The sequence below is a fragment of the Haliaeetus albicilla genome, chromosome 27, assembly GCF_947461875.1.
Source record: "Haliaeetus albicilla chromosome 27, bHalAlb1.1, whole genome shotgun sequence".
Lineage (NCBI taxonomy): Eukaryota > Metazoa > Chordata > Aves > Accipitriformes > Accipitridae > Haliaeetus > Haliaeetus albicilla.
The window spans coordinates 10,145,196-10,166,015 of NC_091509.1; the positions used below are offsets into that span (position 1 = coordinate 10,145,196).

The 20,820-nt window shown below is 46.5% G+C and overlaps 1 protein-coding gene across 3 annotated transcripts in view; it reads right to left on the reverse strand.

Moving 5' to 3' along the window:
• The window catches only part of HTR4 (5-hydroxytryptamine receptor 4), a 146,878-nt gene that overhangs the window by 51,697 nt on the left and 74,361 nt on the right, over positions 1-20,820 (reverse strand). For 2 of the 3 annotated variants that reach the window (XM_069773108.1, XM_069773107.1), the window contains exons 5-6: positions 11,683-11,836; positions 9,199-9,767 (exon numbers count right to left, since the gene is read on the reverse strand). In XM_069773108.1, the coding sequence (XP_069629209.1) occupies positions 9,199-9,767; positions 11,683-11,836 (723 nt within the window). Of the gene's footprint in view, positions 1-4,607; positions 5,723-9,198; positions 9,768-11,682; positions 11,837-20,820 lie in introns of those variants that run through there. The other variant, XM_069773109.1, reaches the window with a different exon arrangement.

Consider the following 20,820-nt stretch of genomic DNA (forward strand, 5'->3'; position numbering starts at 1 on the left):
AGCAGCGCTCATGCGTCATGGGGCACGCTTTTGGCCCTGCCTAATGCTGTGCTTGCAGACTGGTAATGGGGAAAGTGTACAACAGTAAGTGTACGAAAAGCGCTGCCTGACAGCACCAAGGATGTCAGCATTGCTTATCCAGGCACCTGCACCTGATGAAAAATGACACTACTGCAATTAAAGTCAAGTCCACCAAGATTTATGTCTATTACACGAAAAATTTCATTAGCTTCTCTTGTGCCTCTTGCAAAGCACTGGAGGGTCCCTAAGGACAGAGCCCTCCCAGGTGCAGAAGAGGACGTTCCTTCAGGTCCTCCAGCCACCACAGAGCAATGCGATAATGTGCCTGCAAGGTACAGTCAGCTGAGGGTGGCTGCTCACAGTCCTGCTAAACAGAGTAATTTAATCACAGGAGCATGATGGTTTGCATGCAAACATGATGTTTGCATCTATTTGCTATGATGAAGCAAAATAAATCCCTACCACCAGGGACAAGAATCAAAATCCCAGCTCAAACATATGCAAAGATATTAGCTGCACCCTAGCAGTATTTCATAAGCTTCTCTGAAAACAAAAATTATTTGTGTCTCTCAACAGGGAGTTTCCACTAAACTCCTGTCAAAAAGAGAAGAAAAGCAAAATTTGCAGGGCATGGAGATGTCAGGGGGATGTCATCATTTGTTGTGTTTCTCAATCTTCTGCTCAGAAATGTCCTAAAAAGAGCTTAGTGGGAATGTGCTTTATCAGCACATTCACAAAGGGGTGAAGTTCTTGCCTATTGGTCCCATTAATAAGAAGACTGCTGGAGAAATTACAACACACGTCCTAAAGCTTAGTAGCCTGTAATTGCTCCAAGTCTCACAAGCACAGCAAAATATACACTGCTTACACTGTGCCTCCAAAATGACCTGTGGAAATCCAGTGTGAAACAGCGAGCAATGAGGCAATGAAGGAAAGAGCAGACCAAGTCTGAATGATCCGTCTTGGGGCCAATGACTTTGTAGGGAAGATGATAACACATGTCAAAGCTGGGATCCATCTTGTAGGATCATTAAAATTCCCAGGCAGCTTCTGCCAGTCAGAAATTTTAACCCTAATGGTCTGATTTTGCTCTGAACAACTGCATAGCTTCGGGCAGTAGTATTCTGCCACTGGAATTCTTTTCCAACTGATACTTTAGTGATAAGAAAAAATCACAGAACATCTACAGAAAAATCTGTTCAGTTTGTGTAAAGGGGAAAAAAAAAAACCTTTTAGAAGGGTACTCATGTTGTAGTTAGTGCTAAAATACATAACCCCCTCCAACTTTAAATCAAAGACCTGCATCCTTTGTGTTTAAAAACTGAGTCACAGTGAAGATTCACTTCCACATCAATTTGAAATTTGGTCAAACCAAGCTAAAATAGCATGTTTGTAATTGATGTTTTTTGTTCCCTTGCTAGGTCGTTTTGTGCACCCAGGTGCCTACCTGCTGCTTGCCTATTCCTTCTTAAGAGCAAAAGCAAAAAAAAACCTTTCAGGAACTCTGGGAGAACCAATAAATATTGGATTTTACCCTTTTAACTAATTTGGTGGAGCCTCCAGGCAGCCTAGCAGAGTGAACGAGGAATGCAAATAGCTGGCTTTGAAGCTGAGAGCAGTCCTGAGACCCTGAGTTTGAACCCAAACCATAATCTTTCACCTGTGGGACAGCTGCAGATCAGAGCCTTTTGCGAGTTTATCCAAGCAAAGTCGTGCATCTACTGAAATTTCTCATTTTCTTTCATTTTTTGCTTTTTCTTTTTTTTTTTTTTTAAAGCAGCACTGAAGCCCTTCCTTGCCTAGCCCGTCTGGTTGCTGCTGCAGCCTGGAGCTGAATTCCTGGTTCTCACTGCAGCCCTTGCGCACCATCCTCTTTCCAACATCCCAAACACAGCAGGGTGTAACACCTCCCTGATAACGCAGCCTGCAAACATCTCCCTTCCAGAAATAACTTCCCTCTGGTTTACATAATTAGTTGTTTCCGCAAATGTGTGCACATGTGTGAGAGAGAAAGAGAGAAAACAGAGGGGAGACAAATATTCAGCATCATGTAGCAGCAGCAGACCTGGGCTCAGATTCCTCTCTACTGCTACTGATGCAGTTTTTAGGGACTTCAGCAGGGATGGCCGAGATATTGTCCTGGCTGTGCCTGACCTGTCCCCCCATGCTCCCTGCCGCGGTCCCTCCTTCCTCCAAAAGACCTCTGCCGGTGCCAGCGGCCACCGCTCTGTCCCGCGGGAAAATGCGGTAACGAAGGCACGCGTCCCCCCAGCCTGAGGCTCAATGCACCTTCGCCGACGAAGCACCCATGCAGGGAAAGCTTTCAGCTTGCCAAACGCCAAGGGATGGCTCTGCCTCGGTAGAGCTGCAGAAAAGGCAGGTGAGCAGAGGACTGGCCAGAACGTCGGCCGGAGGCTCGGCTGGGCTGGGGTGGGAAAGCCCCACTGCTGGTGCCAGCCCAGGACTGCTGCTGCTGCTGCTGCTGCGGACCCGCTGGGGCTTTCCGACCCCTGGCAGCGAGCGTGTTATTCTGCCTCAGGAAGCTCTGCGGTCTCTGCGGCTGTCTTAGTGCCTAAGGGAGGATAAGAGATAAGAGGAACAGGAGGAGGCAGAACAGGAGGAGATACTTTACTTGTAAACCCAGATCCTTGAGAGACACCTGCCAGCTCCATCAGAAAGCAGCTCTGAGTGACTAACCGCTGTGTTTTCTGAGTCAAGCCACAACTGCAGCCCACAAAATCCCACCATCGCAGGCAGGATGGGATTGCCGCTCCATCCACGCACTATGAACGCAAATGAAATGACCCACGCCAGGCACTGGACCTGCTGCGTGATTCAGCCCATACAAACTGCCTGGGTGCGTGGGGAAGCCAAAGCACTATTTAACCCATCTTGTGAAGCCATTTCTGAGCCCAGGAGCTTGGAAACAGCTGGAGGATTTGTAACACCACAGCCACCAAATGTGCCCATTCCCCTGAAGGCAACTCTGCAGGAGAAGGGGACTATTTGTGGTGGTACAGGGACACCTGTCCAGCCAGGGTTTGACATGTGAGGAGGTCACTGAGCACTGATGGAGTTAATGACCTTGTGAAATTAAGGCTGTCGAGAAGGCATGGTCATTCAAAATCATCTTTGAAAATACGCGAATTGCTTTGCTTCCACAGCAGTGGGCATCCTGATGGGTCCTCCATGTCAGGGTGTCAGGGACACCCCAGGAGCAAGGGGAGATGGGGCTCTGAGCTGGCAGCCTTGCAAAGCCAGGAGGGTTTCAGGATGGCTGCTTGTTTTTGTGAAAAGCTACCTCGTAAACAGAGGGGGAAAGTCTCTTTAACTTATTCACTGTTTTAAAACTGCATATAGTAATGCAATGCCATCAGCCCACCCATCCCGCCTGTACGTAGTGGCCTCTAGCCCAAAGGCTCCTCTGCTCCTGGCCTGGAAAAGGCGAGGAGAAAGGCGGAGCTCCTACCTTTGCCTTTACGGACTGGAAGTGGCAATACAAAGCTAAACGCAGGTGCAAATTCGCCCTCAAGCCCCAACCCTCCTGCCAATCCCGCATGTCAGCCCCCTGCAACAGGCGGGCCTGGCTGCATGGAGCAGGGGCAGTGGGTGCACGGAGCACCCGTGGAGCTCCCCTCGCTGCGCAGACACCGCCAGAGCTGCGACGGGTCTCCCCTCAAATTCCAGCAGAGGTTTCACAGCATGCATGTGCCAGGAGGGGCTTCCAGCTCCGAGCTGGGGCGGCTCTGCGGGAGGGCTGCGTAGGGGACTGAGCCGTGGGGCAGGACCACCCCCGTGCAGTGCCACTGGGGAAGCATCGCTGGTAGGCACGCATCATTTCTTCCTTCGCTCCACAGCAGCTCTGACCTCTTCCCTACAGCCAGGGTGGACTTATTTGTATTCCAACAGATCTGTAAGCCGTGGAGTTGCTAAACTACTAAAAACTGGAGACCCGAGTCGCTGCATTGCCTGTTCCAACAGCAGCAAGGAAGCACTGGGGCTCACTGCAGTTCAGGACATTTACTGGCACAATTACTCATGTTCCCTATAGGGACCAGTAAGACTCCACAGCAATGCTCTGGTGTTGAGTGCTGGCTGCACGCAATGATTTACTGCACACTTCTCCCAGCGTTTTGTGCACCTTCAGAGTGCTGACATGAGTGTGGGCTGATTGGGTTATTTATTTAATTTTGTATTTATGAGGACAATGAACTGCCAGCCCCCAAGGTGCATGCTTTTTTTCACTTTGTTTATTTTGGCTCCTCTAAAAGGAAACCAAGGATGTGTTTTGCTTTGGAGAAATAAATTTGGCATCGGCCCTGTCTGAGAAGACCTCTCTATGATGGAAAATGAGTAAATAAACCACTCACTATAGCTTTCCCTGAAGAGACTAATACACTGTACTGTGCTGAACAGTGCACTTCTGAGAGGAAACAGGGAATACACCAAAGTGACCTCCTTGACCCAAACGTTCCGGAGTTTGTCTACTCTGATCATTGCTCAAATATATTTTACCCAAAGTCAACTTCTTTGCTGTGGCAAAATTTCAGAACTTGTTTTATCCAAGAATTCAAGCAATGCTGATCTGGGTTCCCATCCACTTGTGCAGTACGAGAGTTTAATGATTCATGAAGGAATGAGTTTGTTGGTTTGTGTTGAATAAATATCTATGCATGACAAAAGATATGCAAGCAATATGTTTAAAGGGGAAGACAGCATTTTTCAGATGATTATGGCATTTTCCTTTCAGTCTTACGGTTCACAGAACTCCTGAACACATGCTACAGTCATCCAGAAACCCATATCTATTGCAGTTAATTATTGTACTAATTTTTACCATATGTTAGTTGAGTGCTCATTGTAAATTCTCCTATCCACTCATTATATTCCCAAGTCCTTTCAATGAATGATATTCCAAACCATAGGTTATTAGAACTATGAATTGCAAATATTTATAATGAATTACACAACTTGTACTGCAGCGAGAGAATCAAACCTTTGTATATGACATGTGAGTTGCAATCTCAGCCATTGAAAAATGAATAGGGCGTGAATTTCGGATTGTAGCCACACCTGCAGATTTCAATTCGCCATTTGCATGTGTCCTGCCTGAATTTTGCAGTCGATGGTACACATCAGAATTGAAATAGGTGAATATCCAGGGGTATTTTCTTTCAAAGTTGAATATTTAATTCTAATACTCTTTCCCACCATACACATAGATCCAGCTATAACCAAATCCTATCTCCTGGCTGTTCATGACATCTTCAAAACACGTTTTGCACCACTTCTTACCCCACCCAAAGAATGGGTGTCTCTCACACCAGCTGATGGAGAGTTCAAGAACAAAATAGGTGACAGGAAATCCTTTCCCCATCTTCTGATTCATAATTCAGAGATAAAGTGGGGTGGTTGCCAGGGGATTAAGCAAGCTGTGGTCACCCTCACATCACGGTCAAGCCACTGTGCAGTCTGCTCCCTTGCCCCATAGCCATTGTGGTTTCGCAAAAAGTCTCTCCCCACCTGGGTCACCCAGAGCACCACAGTCTTCACAGTTCACTTGAAAAATAAATTTTAAAAAAAAGAAGGAATGAGAACTATCTCCCAAGTGGTCTCAGTCTGTGTGTGGTGAGGGCGTCTGTCTCTTCTCACTGTCGTGTTTTATTGCACTCTGTTCCTTCTTCTTCTTTTTTTCCCATTCCTAATATAAATGTGAAAAATCCCAAAATGGGAATGTCAGAACATTTTGACACTAAAGTTATCGAAAGAAAAAAAGAAGAAATGCCTTCCGTCCCTGGAAGGCACTCTCGCAGCTCAGATGCATCCAAGAGCATGAGCCTGAATTTTAACAGTGACAAACGTATTTTTGCACTTGCAAATGCACCTGTGAGATGATTGTGAGCAATGACAGAATGGTTTGGACAGGTAGAGCTGAAGGAAAGTTCAGATCTTCTCAAGACTGGAAGTGGAGAGGAGTTAGAAATCCCAGACCTACTGTCAACCACTCCTGACTCCCTCTGAGGCTCAATGACTCACGTCAGCTTAACACATAGTTGCAAATCTGCGGGTTTTGGGGAAGGAACTCTGCCCTAGATCAGCACAAGGTCTATCCTTCTCTTCACTGATCTCCCTGCCAGGGTACAAAAAGCAGCTGTAAAATCCCACTTGCGCAACTTCCCCATTTACAGAAGCTCTTGGTCAGGAAGAAACAACTTTGAGGTTGGAAAAGAAATGTGTGAGCCAGGTCCAGCCCCACAGCTTCTCAGTTGGGTTGGTATGAAGCCAACCCATACAGGAAGCTTTCAATATTTCAGCTGCTGGGCACAGACCCCTTGTATTTCCCTGCTAGTAAAGCAAAAGTATGTCATACCTTGAGAGAATCTGCCTCACTGAATTTCTCGTCCATTCATGCCGAGTTCAACCTTTTTTGCATTTAAGAGAGAAGCACTGAAGAAATGCAAATTCCTCAAGTGAGGTTAACTGTCCAAAGACTACAGTTAGTCAGTTTTCCTTTAATCCCCACACCTCTATCATCACCAGTGCATAATCTGCACCAGGGAAAGAAGTCACGCTTTTCTCATCGGTTACAAAGCTGAGGAAAACAATTGCTCTGGGAAGTGCTGATGTGCAGAACCACATCCCTCCGGCATGCGGAGGGAGGAGGGGATGCGGCAGCAGGAATCGAGTGCCTTCTGCGGAGCTGGAGTGATATGGAAGGGCGGGAGATAATCTGACTTGCGCTTGTAGCATGTTGTAAAGAGGCAATGTGCTCTTACCCATGAAAGTACTCATAAAAGCTGGAAGTGGACAAGATGCCCTGTGCAGGTTTGGTTCTTATGGGGCCTTTTGCAATGGTTGCCACATCTAGATTGACAGGACTGTTAATACATTTCCATGGATAACTTGTAAGGGGGAGCAGAGTGGTACAAGTGGGACGGTGAAACTGGAAATGAGGAAGCCCTGATCTCAACTCCATGGTGGGATCCACCATTTACTGCAGCCCACCAGAGCCTCCCTACTTGGCTGGCGTGGCCAAGACCATGGCCACCTCTAGCTTTGAAGCAGAGGTGACTCTTCACATTTGCTTTGGCCATCGCAGGGACATCGATATGTTTAAAAAGAGTCTCAAAATGAGGAGTTTGTCAGCTCAGGGACACTCAGCACAGAATGAAGGAAACCCCCAGCAGCTCAGCCCTCCTGGAGGTGTGCAGAGCCTCCCCAGCCGCTCGCTCTCTTGGGAGCCCGTCTCCACTGCCCAGTGTCCCCAGGGCAGTGCTGGCCTGAGCCTGCCTGTCCCACAGGGCACAGGCAGGATGATGAGGTCTCACAGCAAGATAACTTAGTGCAAAAGCAGTGAGACAACTTGGAGACATGAGGAGGCACCGGCATTGCCATCTGAAGGATGAAGGACTGAAGGAATTCACCTTCTGGGCTGATGGGCTCCCTGCCCTCCACATCTCAAGCCCACACAGAAGAGAGGCTCCCTGTCTTCTCTCTGCCTTGTATACTTAACAAAAGGTATCTTGTTGCTGTGCTTACTAGCCAAAATAGATGCCACTCTCTCTTTCTTTGTGTTCAGGCCACCGGGCTGGCCCCGTGGTGAGAGCACGGAGCCATCCCGGTTAAGCGGGGATGGAAGCGAGCCCTCCCTCCCTTTTCCCCATGCAGGGACACCTTTCCAGCATTCGCCCCCACAGCTCCCCAGCCAGAGGTACTGCCTCGCTCACTGTGGGATGGCACAATGCGTCCAGTAACGGCTGATCTCTCAATCCTTCTAACCGCAGCAGAGGAGCATCTGGCTTGTCCCCGGGAGCACAGCTCTGACAGAAATACAGGCTGAGCATGGCATGCATCCATCACAGACAGAGGGCTCTGGGACCATAGCCCCCAAACAGGTTTTAATCAGCAGAAGACAAATACGTTGTAATGTCCTTCATGACTTAAAAGCTTGAGAGGTCTGTCTCAAGGTTGTGACAAGCCCTGCCCCATCTTCCATCCATTATACGGCTCAGGACTCTTTCCAAAACTTCAGACATCATTGCAGAAGGGAGCTCGGGGCAAACTAGCAGATCAGACTCAGCTGGCAAGTGCTCAGTATCTGATTTAGTCTCCAGATGAGTTCAGCTCTGAACACAAATATGGTTACCAAGTCCTCATCTGCATGTGAAGAGCCATGAATCCATTTCCCAAAGGAACCAGATCTCCTCTAGACAGTTGCACAGAAACACCTATGGGGTTTTTTTCATAGATTGCAGTTTGTTCTGATATTATGAGAGATAATTGTTCTTCCCTGCCTTCCTCCTGTGCTTTGCCTCCCACCTCTCCGCTCGGCGAGGAGAAGACCACAGAGGGTGCCTCATACCACCGAGAGCCCTCCGAATCCCTCTGCAGCCCCGCAGTGCACAGCCCACACACTCTGTCTTGCAATGAACACATTGTGGTACTCAGTGAAGGATGGGGGGTGTGAGGTGCGGGGTTTGAATTCACTGGGACCCCAAACTGCCAACCAGCAGGACTTTGTCCTGTAGCCTGTGTGAGACACACTCAGCTTCCAGGGCTCCTGCAGAGCTGGGTGCTGCTGAGCTTGCACAGGGGCAGGCTTTGACTGGGTTCTAGTAAAAGGCAGACACCCCAGCATTTTCTGAGCTGCTAAAACACAACCGCAAGTATCTCTCCCCGCAGAGAGCCATTGAAGTGCCCCAGCAGGGTCAAGACGTTTGGGGAAGTTCATCCTTTGCCTTTCATTAGTTCAGCAGACGCAGCAGTGGCTGGTGGGGCTACAAAGGCAGAAGCTGAGAAGGGACAATGGGCGTCATGATCCCTTTGCTAGAGAAGACGGAGTAGGCAGCCTCCCTCAAGGTGCTCCCCGTGGGGTCAAGCTGTTCCCCTCAGACCAAACAACAGGCCAAAATGCATACATGACTTCTGCGCTCTCCCAACTCTTTCCTGAACACACTTCTGGAGAAACTGTGCATGCCAACACTTCTCTGTTACCTACAGACCCTTTTTTTTGAGCACCCTAAGGATTTCTGGACGCTTCTCTTGCCTCCTCCCTTTTTAAACAGTTAATCCATCAGATATTTCAAATGCAAAGCGAAACCAATCCTTTACGAAAACTCTGGAGAAGCAGTCTTTCTAGTGACTCCAGGCATTTAGCAGCATCCGAGAAACACTCACCTTAGTACATGAGTCGATCCATTTATTGTGGTGGTGGAACAGGGGACCGTCTGCCCCAAGATGGAAGGCCTTCGGTATCGCTCATCACCACAGCACAGGATGATGAGGAAGGCACGTCTGAAAGACTTGTTCAGGAAGGCGTAGAGGAAAGGGTTCAACCCTGAATTGATGTAGCCCAGCCACAGGAAAGCCGTCCACAGCTTTCCCGGCACCGTGTAGTTTATGAAAGGGTCCACTATGTTTGTGATAAAGAAGGGAGCCCAGCACAGGCAGAAGCACCCCATGATGATGCACAGGGTCTTGGCAGCTTTGGTCTCAGTCTTCATGCGGTGGGTGCTGTGCTGGTCCGGGTGGTGCTGCCGGCCGTCGGTGGGGGCCCCCGCGCGCTGCAGCACCCGGATCTGTCGGGCGTGCTCCCTGGCCGTGACATAGATGCGGTAGTAGGCCAGCACCATCAGGAGGAAGGGAATGTAGAAGGCCACCACGGAGCAGGTAATGGCGTATGGCTTGTTGACCATGAAGATGCAGTAAGTGGAGTTGGAAGCCTTGTTGAACTGCCTTTGCTGAATCTGGGGCGGGGGGAGGAAGGACAAGGACAAAGAAGGAAAGAAGCTCAGCACCGCTCCTCCGACAGCAGCAGTCTGTTTGCCAGGACACCTCACCACCGCTTTCCAATTCTCCTCCCTCCCCTCTCCCAGCCGCGGTACCTGCCTTGCCCACCGCTGCCTCTCCCGCCTGTGCTCACACCGTGGGCTCTCAGGCCCTGCTGGTCCCCAGGTCTGCAGGATCAGCCCGCGTTGCAGCTCCGGCTTCCTAGAGCATGCCTCAACCCGGCCAGGGAAAATCAGCCTAGGTCCCCAGTTCTGACACAGCGAAGGGGGATAACTTCTCTTCGTGCCATGCGTTTTTTTCAGTGCTCACTGCTCTGTTCATCAGGGCGTGGGTTTACAGCAAGGATGCACAAGTTTCACCCAGCCGAGTCCCACAGGGGTATTAGAGAAGGACCAGATGGACAGGGAAGGGACTGGGCTGCAGCATCTGGGGGCAGCTCCAGGCTGGGGGTGACACCGAGCTTCCCAGGCACTGGGGCTGTGGGCAGCAGCCCAGGCAGAAGTCTGCAGGTTGAGTCTGTAGGCTGTGATCTAGTCAGTGACTTGTGATGGAAACAGAGCGAGCAGAGAAGAAAGGCGTCTTGCATGTGAGTTTGGGGAGCAGGGGGCATAACTGGGACAGACGGGATTTCTCTGAGGCTATTCTTGCTACAAAAAAATATCACTGCAGGTTCATCAGGCCCATAATTTTTGGTGTTTATTTCAGCAGGAGAATAACCCCGTCTCCTATTTAAAACTATAATACCAAAATTATTTAATTGGGCACGTAAGGAAGTTTTCCTCTAAAGTAATCTATGAAGCATTCTCACTAGGTGGTGTTTGAACCCTGCACTACCTCTCAGCATGCAGCTACTGAAACTGGCATGGTGAACTCCAGCAAGTTACAGGGAAGGACAGGGCTCGCACTGGTGTTTAGAAAAGCTGGTATGGACAGCTGGGTGTTGAGCCTTTTCTGAAAAGGCGGGGGCAAGAAATTAGTGGAAGAAACCAGATAGCTGACATGGTTTGTTAAATAAACAAAATGCACCTCCCTTTTCTACCAGCTGCATGTCCTAAAGATGCTTGTCTGGAAGCAATTTTGGCTTTATCACCTTGTCTAGAGGCTTGGCAGCTTGCACCTGTTAGTCTCCACAAGCCAAAAAGTATTCATAGCTCCTTGACTGAGACTTGGCATAGAAGATGCCACAACTCTTTAAACAAGCTATTCTAAATAAGGTGTTTTCACAGTTTGCCATTTTTAATTCCTGCATCTCCACATTGGAAGGAGAACAGATTTGCAGCTCTTAACATCTTGTCCTGTAGACGGGATCCTGCAAGTGAAGCCAGACTGCAGTGGGGAAAATTGACTTGCATGGGGAAATTTCACCTTCTCCCCCATTTCAAGGCTCACACCAAGACAGGGGATATTGATGGGACTGGCCCAAAGCACCATCCCTTCTGGGGATGTCTGGGTTTCCTGGCTCTCCAAACATCGCTAGCACGGCAAGGAGGGACCCTCGGGCTGAGCCGGCAGTGGCCAGCACTTCCCTGAGAGCTGCAGAGGCCAAGGGGAACCGAGGACTCCTGAGGTGCCCATCAGGAGCCAGCTGGAGCTCGGCGTGTTTTCAAAGTACTACTCACTGAACTGATTAGTAGATGCGGGTAAAATCCTCTCCCAGAGCCACCACTGTCTTTGTGACAGTCCTTCCAGGACAGAGTCATTTCAAACCCCCTTAAGGACATCCTCCAGAAATTCAGCAGCCCCTCTGCACTGATAACAAGAAGTTTCTCCTTGAGCTTCTCTTGCCTTCTTTTCTCTGAATATTGCTTTTTAAAGAATATACAGCACCGAATATATTTGATACCAGGTTGGTGTACCTCCTTTGCTACTCACCAGATCAATGATGCCAATGCTATTCCAGCCTTGCATGATAGGAAGGAAAGAAATAAATGTTGGGATTACCCAGCACCCTCCAAGCATTACAGCAATGCGCAGTGGAGTCATCTTGTTCCTGTAAACCAGAGGCTGGCAGCAGATAGCATAGTACCTGCAAGGAGAAAAGCGAGAGAACAACCGTCATCAAAGGAGACTTCCAAGTCTTCTAAAAATAAAACTGTAAAGCATTTTCTCCCGCTTGTTTCTCCTGCCTTTCCAAACAGAAAAAAAAAAAGAGTCTATAGCCTATTTCCATTGACTGCCTCTCACACAAGGAGCTCAGGATGTTTTCACAGCATGAGTAAATAAGGTTTCATAGTGCCTTGCAGGGGAAAGCCAGTATTTTCTGTTTTCCAGCTAGGGAAAATGAGGCACAGACTAATGCTGTGGTTTGCCTGAGGTTGCAGAGCAAGGGAGTGACTTCATATTCAGCCCTCCTCTCCCTCTGCACTTAGTCACTAAGCTGTCTGCACCCTCCTTACCGCGGTGAATGAGTACACCTTCCTTCCATGTAGCCATAACTGAGTAACTGTTGGGGTTTTCCTAACTGCAATGGACATTTATTTTGACAAGACTGCAAAAGCTGTTATTGCAAATTAACAAAGTGTTTCAAAGCTGTGAAAATGTCAGTAAAATGAAGTGTGTTTTCCCATAACGAAGCTCCCTTTCTACCTCCCAGGAATCAGCCTTTTGCCTGGCCAGGCTTTAACCTTCTGCCACGAGGACAGGGCAACCATCTGCATGGGGCTTCTAGTCTTTTCACCATCAGGAGGACGTGCCCTGCGCTCTCCTTTCTCCTCCTGATCCATCCAATATATTCATAGTACAACAGGTTCCTGCTCTTAAAATAACAAGTAGCTATAATCTAAAAAAGTCTTCTCAAAGAGATAAGAACTCTTTCTCTTTGTTTGGCCCCTGTGCTACCCACCTGCTAGCGGATTTCTAGATCAGGAAGGTATATCAAACCTAAAACTGGAAACCTCATTGCTCTGAAATTAATATATGCCCATAAGCATAGCAGATCAGCAACCATATCATCCTACTGCAGATTTTTGGTGGTCCTGACCTGACAGTCTGTGTCAGGTTCCCAATGAAATATTTTTGATCTCTAGATTTTTGGATGTCAGCACACTTTGTAGAAATAGTACTGATGTCCCCATAGCTGTGACAGGGAACTGGGGTCCAGAGACACAAGAAGTGCCCATAAATTCTCAGGTCTTCTGAATAACTGAATGTATCATTCAGCTATGTGCCTGATGAATACATTTTCTTAGTGAATGAATAATGATTATCTCGTAGATGTAGTTTCCAGATTTGGCAAGCACAGAAATTATGCAATATGGTGCCCCCATAGGATAAGAGCATTGCATTGAAGAAGTGGCCACAGTTTCAATAACTATTTATAAAGGGAATGAATAATCTGTCAGAGATTTTTTTGAGTCAAGCCTCAACATCAAGGTATAATATGTATCTAGAGCGAGCCTCACTGCTGAATGCCTATAAAAGTTGATTTTATGAGGTTAGCAGAATCATGAGAGACATTAAATTAGCAAACACACACTAAAGCTGGACCATAACCTGAGGAGATGCCTGTGAGAATTTCTAAGTGCCATCAGCACATTAAAATAAGACATATGTGAATGCACCCATACCCAGTTTATGTGTATGCATTAGAGAGATGTCCTTAAGGTGTGCAATTTATTTCATCAAGATTTAAGTGGGAACCAAAACTTTTGTGCTAAACAGGCACAAAAATCTAGGAATTTCCAAATTTTTTAAAGACTTTTTTAAAAAAAAGTCATGTGGAGTCAACTGAATTGCTTTATTTTGATAAAATCAGATTATATTTTCCACACAAAGGGTTGAAATAATATCAAAGTGTCAAAAGAAAACATTTTTTATAAGTCTCTTTGAAACAAGATTCAAAATGTCACAGGGGAAAAACGTTGAAACAAGCATTCAACTATTTCAATTTGATAATTTCTACATTCTCTTCTGGTTTCACATGTTTCAGAGCTTGTTCCTCTGAAAAGTTTCACTTTCAAAGAAATGGTATATTTGACAGTAACTGTTCTTTAGAGCATTGGGTGAAATGTTCCTCTCATGGAGCTCATGCTAAGAGCCATGGCAGTCAGTGGGTCTGATTCCTGTCCCCACTAACATGGTCCTCACATCCCTCCCACGAGGGACGAGGAGAAGCTGAATAATTTACAGGAATAGGATTTACTTAGTTTTGGTGTTTGCCTTCACTGGATCGTGAGTTGAACAAGTGAGGGTATCCAGCCTCGAAGATATGCAAACCTCAACTGATTAAGGCCCTGAGTGACCTAATTAAAGGAAGACACATTTAAGTTTGAGTTTGGCCCTGTTTTGAGAGGAGGGCTGGATTAGAGACCTCCAGAGGTCCTTTCCAACCTACATTTTTCTGAGTCTGTCAGACAATGAGGACCATTATGGTCAGATTTCAATATCTTAATGATTTCAGAGGATAGACTAAATATTTCCGTTGTTCCTAGGATAACTACCTTCCTCATGACAGCCACAATGTGTTTGTGTAACCTTGTCCTTTGTTGTTAGAGCTTATTGCTTTTGGATTTCCCCCTGCTCTCCTGATTTCCTTCCCCCAGGTAATAAACTGACCTTTGAATTCAAACAGGTATTTTCGGTAATGTTTTTGACTGCTTATTAGGACAGATGGTGCTTCTGTTGGCATTATGTGCAACGGCTCTTCTGACTCTAAACACTAGGGAGATATATCTGGCATATTTAATTGTTTACTATCTGAGAGGCACCTACTGGAAAGTGCTACCCAGTGCTGGACATCAAAGGATTCCTGTAACATGCCTGATGGCAAGTTACTGCAAGTCACAAGAGACTACATTTATTTGCAGAAAAGGCAGAAGAAGAAATTCAATAAATAAATGGGAAAGAACAGCCAAGACACCAGCTACCATTTCACAAGTTGAATAAGCAAACAGAAAAGGAAAATCACGATACATTGCTAATTAACTAGAGCAGGAAAACAATTCTTCCAGGCAGTTTGAGTTATTACATTTCTGTACTTCTATCTCTGCTGCAGCTGACAGCATTACACTGACTTGTACACGCTACTGAAGGCCATTAGAGTAAAAATTATGCCTGTAAAAATGACATCTTAAGCTCTCATATTTCTTCCCTCCCAGTGATTCAGCAGCAATTCTCCTCCACTTACATGTCAAAAGATTATATATATATTTTTTTTTTTTTTTTTTGCTAACTGCTGCTACCATGACTTCCCCTGTGTTCAGAAAGTCGAGCTGGGTTCCTCCTGCCCTATGCTGTTATCGGTAACAGGGTTCCACAATTGGAGTGTGGGTGACAATTTTGCTGATTGCGAGGGAGGCAGAGAAGCACACCATCCACTTTTCCACAGCTCAGCAGGATTTCCATTCGGTGGCCCCAAGAGTCAGATAATAGAAATCTGTGTATGCTAACAGAAGTCATTGAAGTCACACCGATTTTTTGCAGTAGCTGGTGATTTGATGTATGTGATGGTTTGGGCATTTAAGCAGCTATTTATTCACTGAGAGAAAAGTAATTATATCTCTAAGATTATCAATAGTTTTAGTCAAAAGCTGAAATAAAAACATTTTCTTATTCTACATTTCTGCTTCCTTTCAAGCTAAAGCTGTTTTCCTGTGCTCCTAAAGAATATCTATTATGTACCAGTATGACAGTGTGATGGATTAATATAAAATGTAATACATACACATGATTAATATGATGTCCAGGTTTAATTACATATTAATTCTTACTATTATCAGTCAAGACCCACGTTTCTGCAGTTTCTTGAAAATGTTAACTTCCCTGTTACCTACAGCAGAGCAGATGATGTGAAACACATGCTCTCCCCCGCCTGTGTTACACCATTCTTCGCTGAAGGGGAAATACAAGAATCCCTTCCTGGAGCTTTAGATCTTCCAAGTAGCTCCATAAAGCAAAGGTTATTATAATACTTTTCCTTTCCCATATCAGACATTTGCCACATGAATGAATCAAGTGCTAACATTTTACAGATGGCTCAAAAGAAGAAATCCATAGCTCCTATGGCCTTACTTATGGCTTTTATGGCCACTGCAGGTATGTCCGGCTACCGAGGGTTTGCGACCTGCCCAGCGTCACTTGGTCACTCCGTGGAACAGTGCAGTGGCCAAGGAACATGAATGTGATGCTTCCTGGTCTTCCAGTGGAAGTTCCAGCGATACAGATGTGGGGGGACCAATTAGTGCCAAGTGGATCAATTCCCAAAGTGGACCTCATGTGTTATGAACACTCTCCCAGCACCTCCGAGGGGATGCAGGTGCACCTCTATTATGTTCATGAAAGCTATTAAAAATGCTGAAGGTTCAGTGACTCAGTGCCCCAGTCTGCAGGGCAATCTCCTCCCTATTCCTACACGCATCACCAGCAGGAGCTGCCGCAGTCACTCATATACACAGTGTCCACGACCTGTAAGAGCAAAATGTTTTATCCTTTCCCAACAGGACTGGCATTTTGCCTGTTGGCGAGCTCTTTACAGTCAGTGCTACGTGTAAAAGCAGAAAGCAGATATAAATGCCTGATGAACTGTATATCAGCAACACATTGGTACCTAATAGCCTTCAGCACTTTGGGTAGAGAAGACATAATATCACATTCCTCAGTGGCAGGATCATGGACAGCTTGCCTAATGTTAAGCTTGTGTATATGTGAAGATAGGAAAGGGCAGAGAAGAGGGAAGCTGTGAAGCCAAAGAGAAAATAGAAAATGAACCTCAGTTGTATTCTTGCCTTGTACAACTGAATGCTGAATCTGCTGTGGTGGCCCAAGGCTTCTGTGGAAATGTAAGTGCTGTAAAACATGGGTGTTTGCTGTTGCCATTTTGCCTGTATGAAAGATCCCATGCATATATGCACACACATGTATGCACACTCCTTGTATCATACCCTGCCTTTCCTCCAGGAAAAAAGAATAGAAAAAAAAGATTCTTGAAAAGCACATCAATTTTTAAGTGATGACACCTGTAGATATTACAAGTTTATAGCTTCTAGGTTCTTGTAGACAAGAAAGGAAAGACTGAGACTGAGAAACAGCATTGCATTTCAACACACTAGTGACCTAGATCTGACAGCAGCATAATTTAGCTGTGGTCCATGGCAAGGACAGCTATTTGTGGTAGTGACTGTCTGCATACTCATCAAGCACGAACACAATGAGACTCCATTTGTGACCGGGATCCGTGGTTAGGACTGAAATCAAAGCTCCAAGAATCTACATGACCAGCTGGGCCAATAACGTTAACATACACCAGTTTCTGTGGTTCAACAGAAGCAAGCAGTGATACAGCAGCCAGCACATCTGGCTACCCATCAGCCTGGACATTCAAGGGCCTCCTCAAGCCCACGGCAGTGGAAAACCTGCCCTGGACACATCTCCAGAGAGCAGTCCTGGAGTCCTCAGCTCCCGCCTCAGGATCAGTGATGCTCTAACCACACTGCTGCTCTTTCCTTGCCTTCTGCGCATTACAGAAATATAATTACTTAGCTGCATTAGGTAATTCCTTGCCCTTGGAGAAAAATTAAAGTATCTCCCTGGTTTGCAATACAATTTTGTTTGAGCTACGGGTATGTAGACACTACCCTGCAAGAAGCTCCTTGGATATCACAGACAGACAAATACACACCCACCTTTACTAAACAGACTGGTTCTGTGGGTGGCCCACATTTAAAACCATTTGGTGTCATGTGCATGTATTATATACATACCATATGTTTTATCATCACTGGGGCCAAAATGAGCCAGGGAAAATTTACTGAATATTCATACTGAATAATTTTTTACCCCCCTTAAATAATCCAGAAAAAAGAAGAGAAGAGGGTGGGATAACTGTGGGTGCTATTAGCTGTCTCCCAAAGTTAGGGTGCAACAACCATGCCCATACAGGCTCTGTGCCTGTATGTGTCTGCTGAAGCACGTCTTAAACACCAAAGTGGGAATGATCTGTTTGTGAGTTCCTAAGGAAAGAGAGGCCAAAGAAAAGCAAAAGCAGACAGCCAGACTGGGCGAGCTGCCACCGCAGGGGACTCTGCTCTTATCCTGACAGCCAGGAGGAGGCTGAGCCCGGCCGAGGGGCTCCGGGGGCTGCCTGCCCGGGCAGCCAGCTCATGCTGAAGACACTGAACTGCACTGATGGAAAACTCTTGCAGGCAACAGGAATGTTTATTTCAGAAGAGAGATGCTGCTTCTCCTTGCGGGACACAAGTTATATATAAGGATTTGGCTAGTTTGGAAGATCCCCTTAGTCTTTTTGGAGCTCTACTCTGGTGCACTCCACAAAACCCACAACTGAGCGTGGTTTTGCACGCTCCTCCTCTCCCTCAGTGAATCCAGACTGGGCCAGAGTCTTCAGCTGAACCCTGACCAAGTGATGAAGTCTAACGAGCTAGAATCTCAATTTATTTGTGCCTGCATGAAATTAAAACAGCACTACTGGCTTTGCTGATATTTCAGTGAAACCAGATTCTGGCCTCTGCATAACCAGATTTTTACATTTTTTGGGAGAGAACAGCTCTTTCTCTTTTCCCTTTTTCCGCTGAGCAAATAAGCTATGGTGTCTGACAGTGCCAAATAAAATAAAGTTATGCATTGCTGGTCCAGAAAAAAAATTGTCCTAAAATGATTATATCTAACAAAATTAAATTCTTATTAGAAAAACAACGGCCTGCTGGTGTTGAGATAATTACACTGAGAAAAATGCTAAAGAGAACAGTTAATTGGAACTGGATAAATTTAGCTAGTAATACAAACAAATGTATGTTGCCAAACGGAGATAGAGGGCTTCTTCATGGTCCCCGTGTGGGTCGGTGTGTGTGGAGGGTTATTGGCAGCAACAGTGGCAAAATAAATTACCATATTTTTAGAGGGTTTGTAAAGATTAATAAAGGACAGTGCATCCCTCAGGCTGTGCCGTGGCCATCTGCTCTGTTATTTTTCTTAATGCTCTCAGACCTGAATTCTGCAAATCCCGTGTTAGCTTTCTTGCCAAGCGGAGTGCCGACAGGGATAACTCCACAGTTACGTGTCGTGTCTCGCAGCCCTTGTGGAGGGTCTCCCCTTGCCCTTGCTCAGCCCCTTCCTGTGCTGCCTCTCTGTCCCTCCACCTCAGCACCTGGGAGCTGCACGAGATCAGATGCTTTTCCAGCTGAAAAGGGCACGGGGGATTTACAGCCCGGTTCAAAACTATAGCTGGAGTTTGTGTCATATAATCAGATTGCCGACCGCCTAATCATTACTTACTGATGGCTATTTAAAACCTAATAAGTCTCCCCACTAATAACCCCTCCCTGCCCCTGGCCAGCCGGCAGATGTTTCGCAGAACACTGCTGGGCACAGCGCCTTTCTCCCCGTCCTTGAGAAAGACATCCCGCGCCCGACCTCGAGCCCCACCATGGCCCAGGCATCCTTTGGCGAGCCGGGCGATCGCCCCGTGCCTCGGCTGCGTCGGCTGTAACGCTGTGCAGAAGAGACGAGCACGGAGAGCGATGCGATGCCGCGCTGGAAACGGGAGGCAGCAGGCAGGGGGGGCAGAGCCGGCAGCCCCCCAAACGTCCCCCTCTCCGGTGCCCCTCCACGTGCTCTCACGGCCGTGCACCCTCCCACCCCACGCAGGGAGAGGGTTTCTTCTCCAGACAGACTGCCACGGCAGAGCACCGGGGTTTGGGAATCTCTAAAACGCTGTCTCTCTCTCAAGGGATTGTGCTAATTTGATGTCTGAACAGTACATTAATGTTAATTAATGTTTGTAAATGGCGCGACGAGCATCTGTCACTCTGGTGCTCCAACACTCTTTGGATACATCTGTTTTGCTTTAGCCTTTATTTAGCAGTGATTATGTGGTATGTTTGAATTCCAGTAAGATTAGCGTTGAATATACAAACACACAGTTAGGTCTGTTTTGTTGCGTGTTACACAGCAAATCTGCAAATGTTTCGAACACGCCAGGCGAACAGTGTACCTAGTGCCCAGCAGAGACGTAGACTTGGAGGAAAGCTTCACGGGCTGGGACACAGCCAGGAGAGCTGGAGCAGAGAGAGGGTGCAGGATGCTGTGGCTGCATGAAGAGCAGAGGTGCCAGATGTGCATCTACGGCCAAGAATACAGGCATTTAGGACCTGTTTGTTTCTCTTTCGTTTTTTTTCCCCCAAGACATCGAGAAGCAATTGTATTGCAAATTGTACTGCAAATATTGGAAAAGAAAATTGCCTTTCCTGACGGGTTAACTGTATTTGGAGACTATCATAGCTTCTTGGTCTATTTATATGCAGTGCAATTATTTTTATTGCATAGGCATAAAGAATGGATATGTATGCATAAAACATGCAATAAGTAAATAATTCAAGGCTAAATCTTTCTTTTACATTAGAATACCAAAGAGATGATGCAAAGGCATAACCCAGCAACAGCAAAATTTTGATTCAGTGAGCCCTGAGATACCTTTTATACTCAGAAAAACACTTTTTCAGATAAGACTGTCTCTAAGTCTCTGCAGTAGTTTGCTCCCTGTGTCTGACTGGTAAGATCAGTTTATCCTGTGGTGATTTCTCCAGATTTTCTCAAATGCCTTTAAGAATTAAAGCCTGAATGCTTTTTCTTTTTTCTTTTTTCTTTTGCAGATGCGCTAATGGAAATAGATACAAGATATTATCAGATAAAAGTCTTTTCAAGCAACACTTTCTGAAAATGCTGAAGAGAATGACTTTCCAAACTGAGTCCTGAGGATTAGATTAACCACCCAGTTTTCTTAAAAAACCCACAGTTGTATGCCCTGAAATAAAACAGAAGGCAGGGAATATATGAATCACAGGAAAAACACCAGCTAGAAGAAGCATACTCCCATAAAGTCTGAATGAACAGAAGGGCAACAGCTAGCAAAAATTAAATAAAACACTGTGAAGGAAGCAGTGCTGTCAGTGCTCCTCCAACCCAGCTGCCAGGACGGGTGAAGCAGTGGTGATGGAGAACTGGTCGATGATGGGCTGAGTCACCCTTCCCTGCACAGAAACCCAGGCATTCATCTAC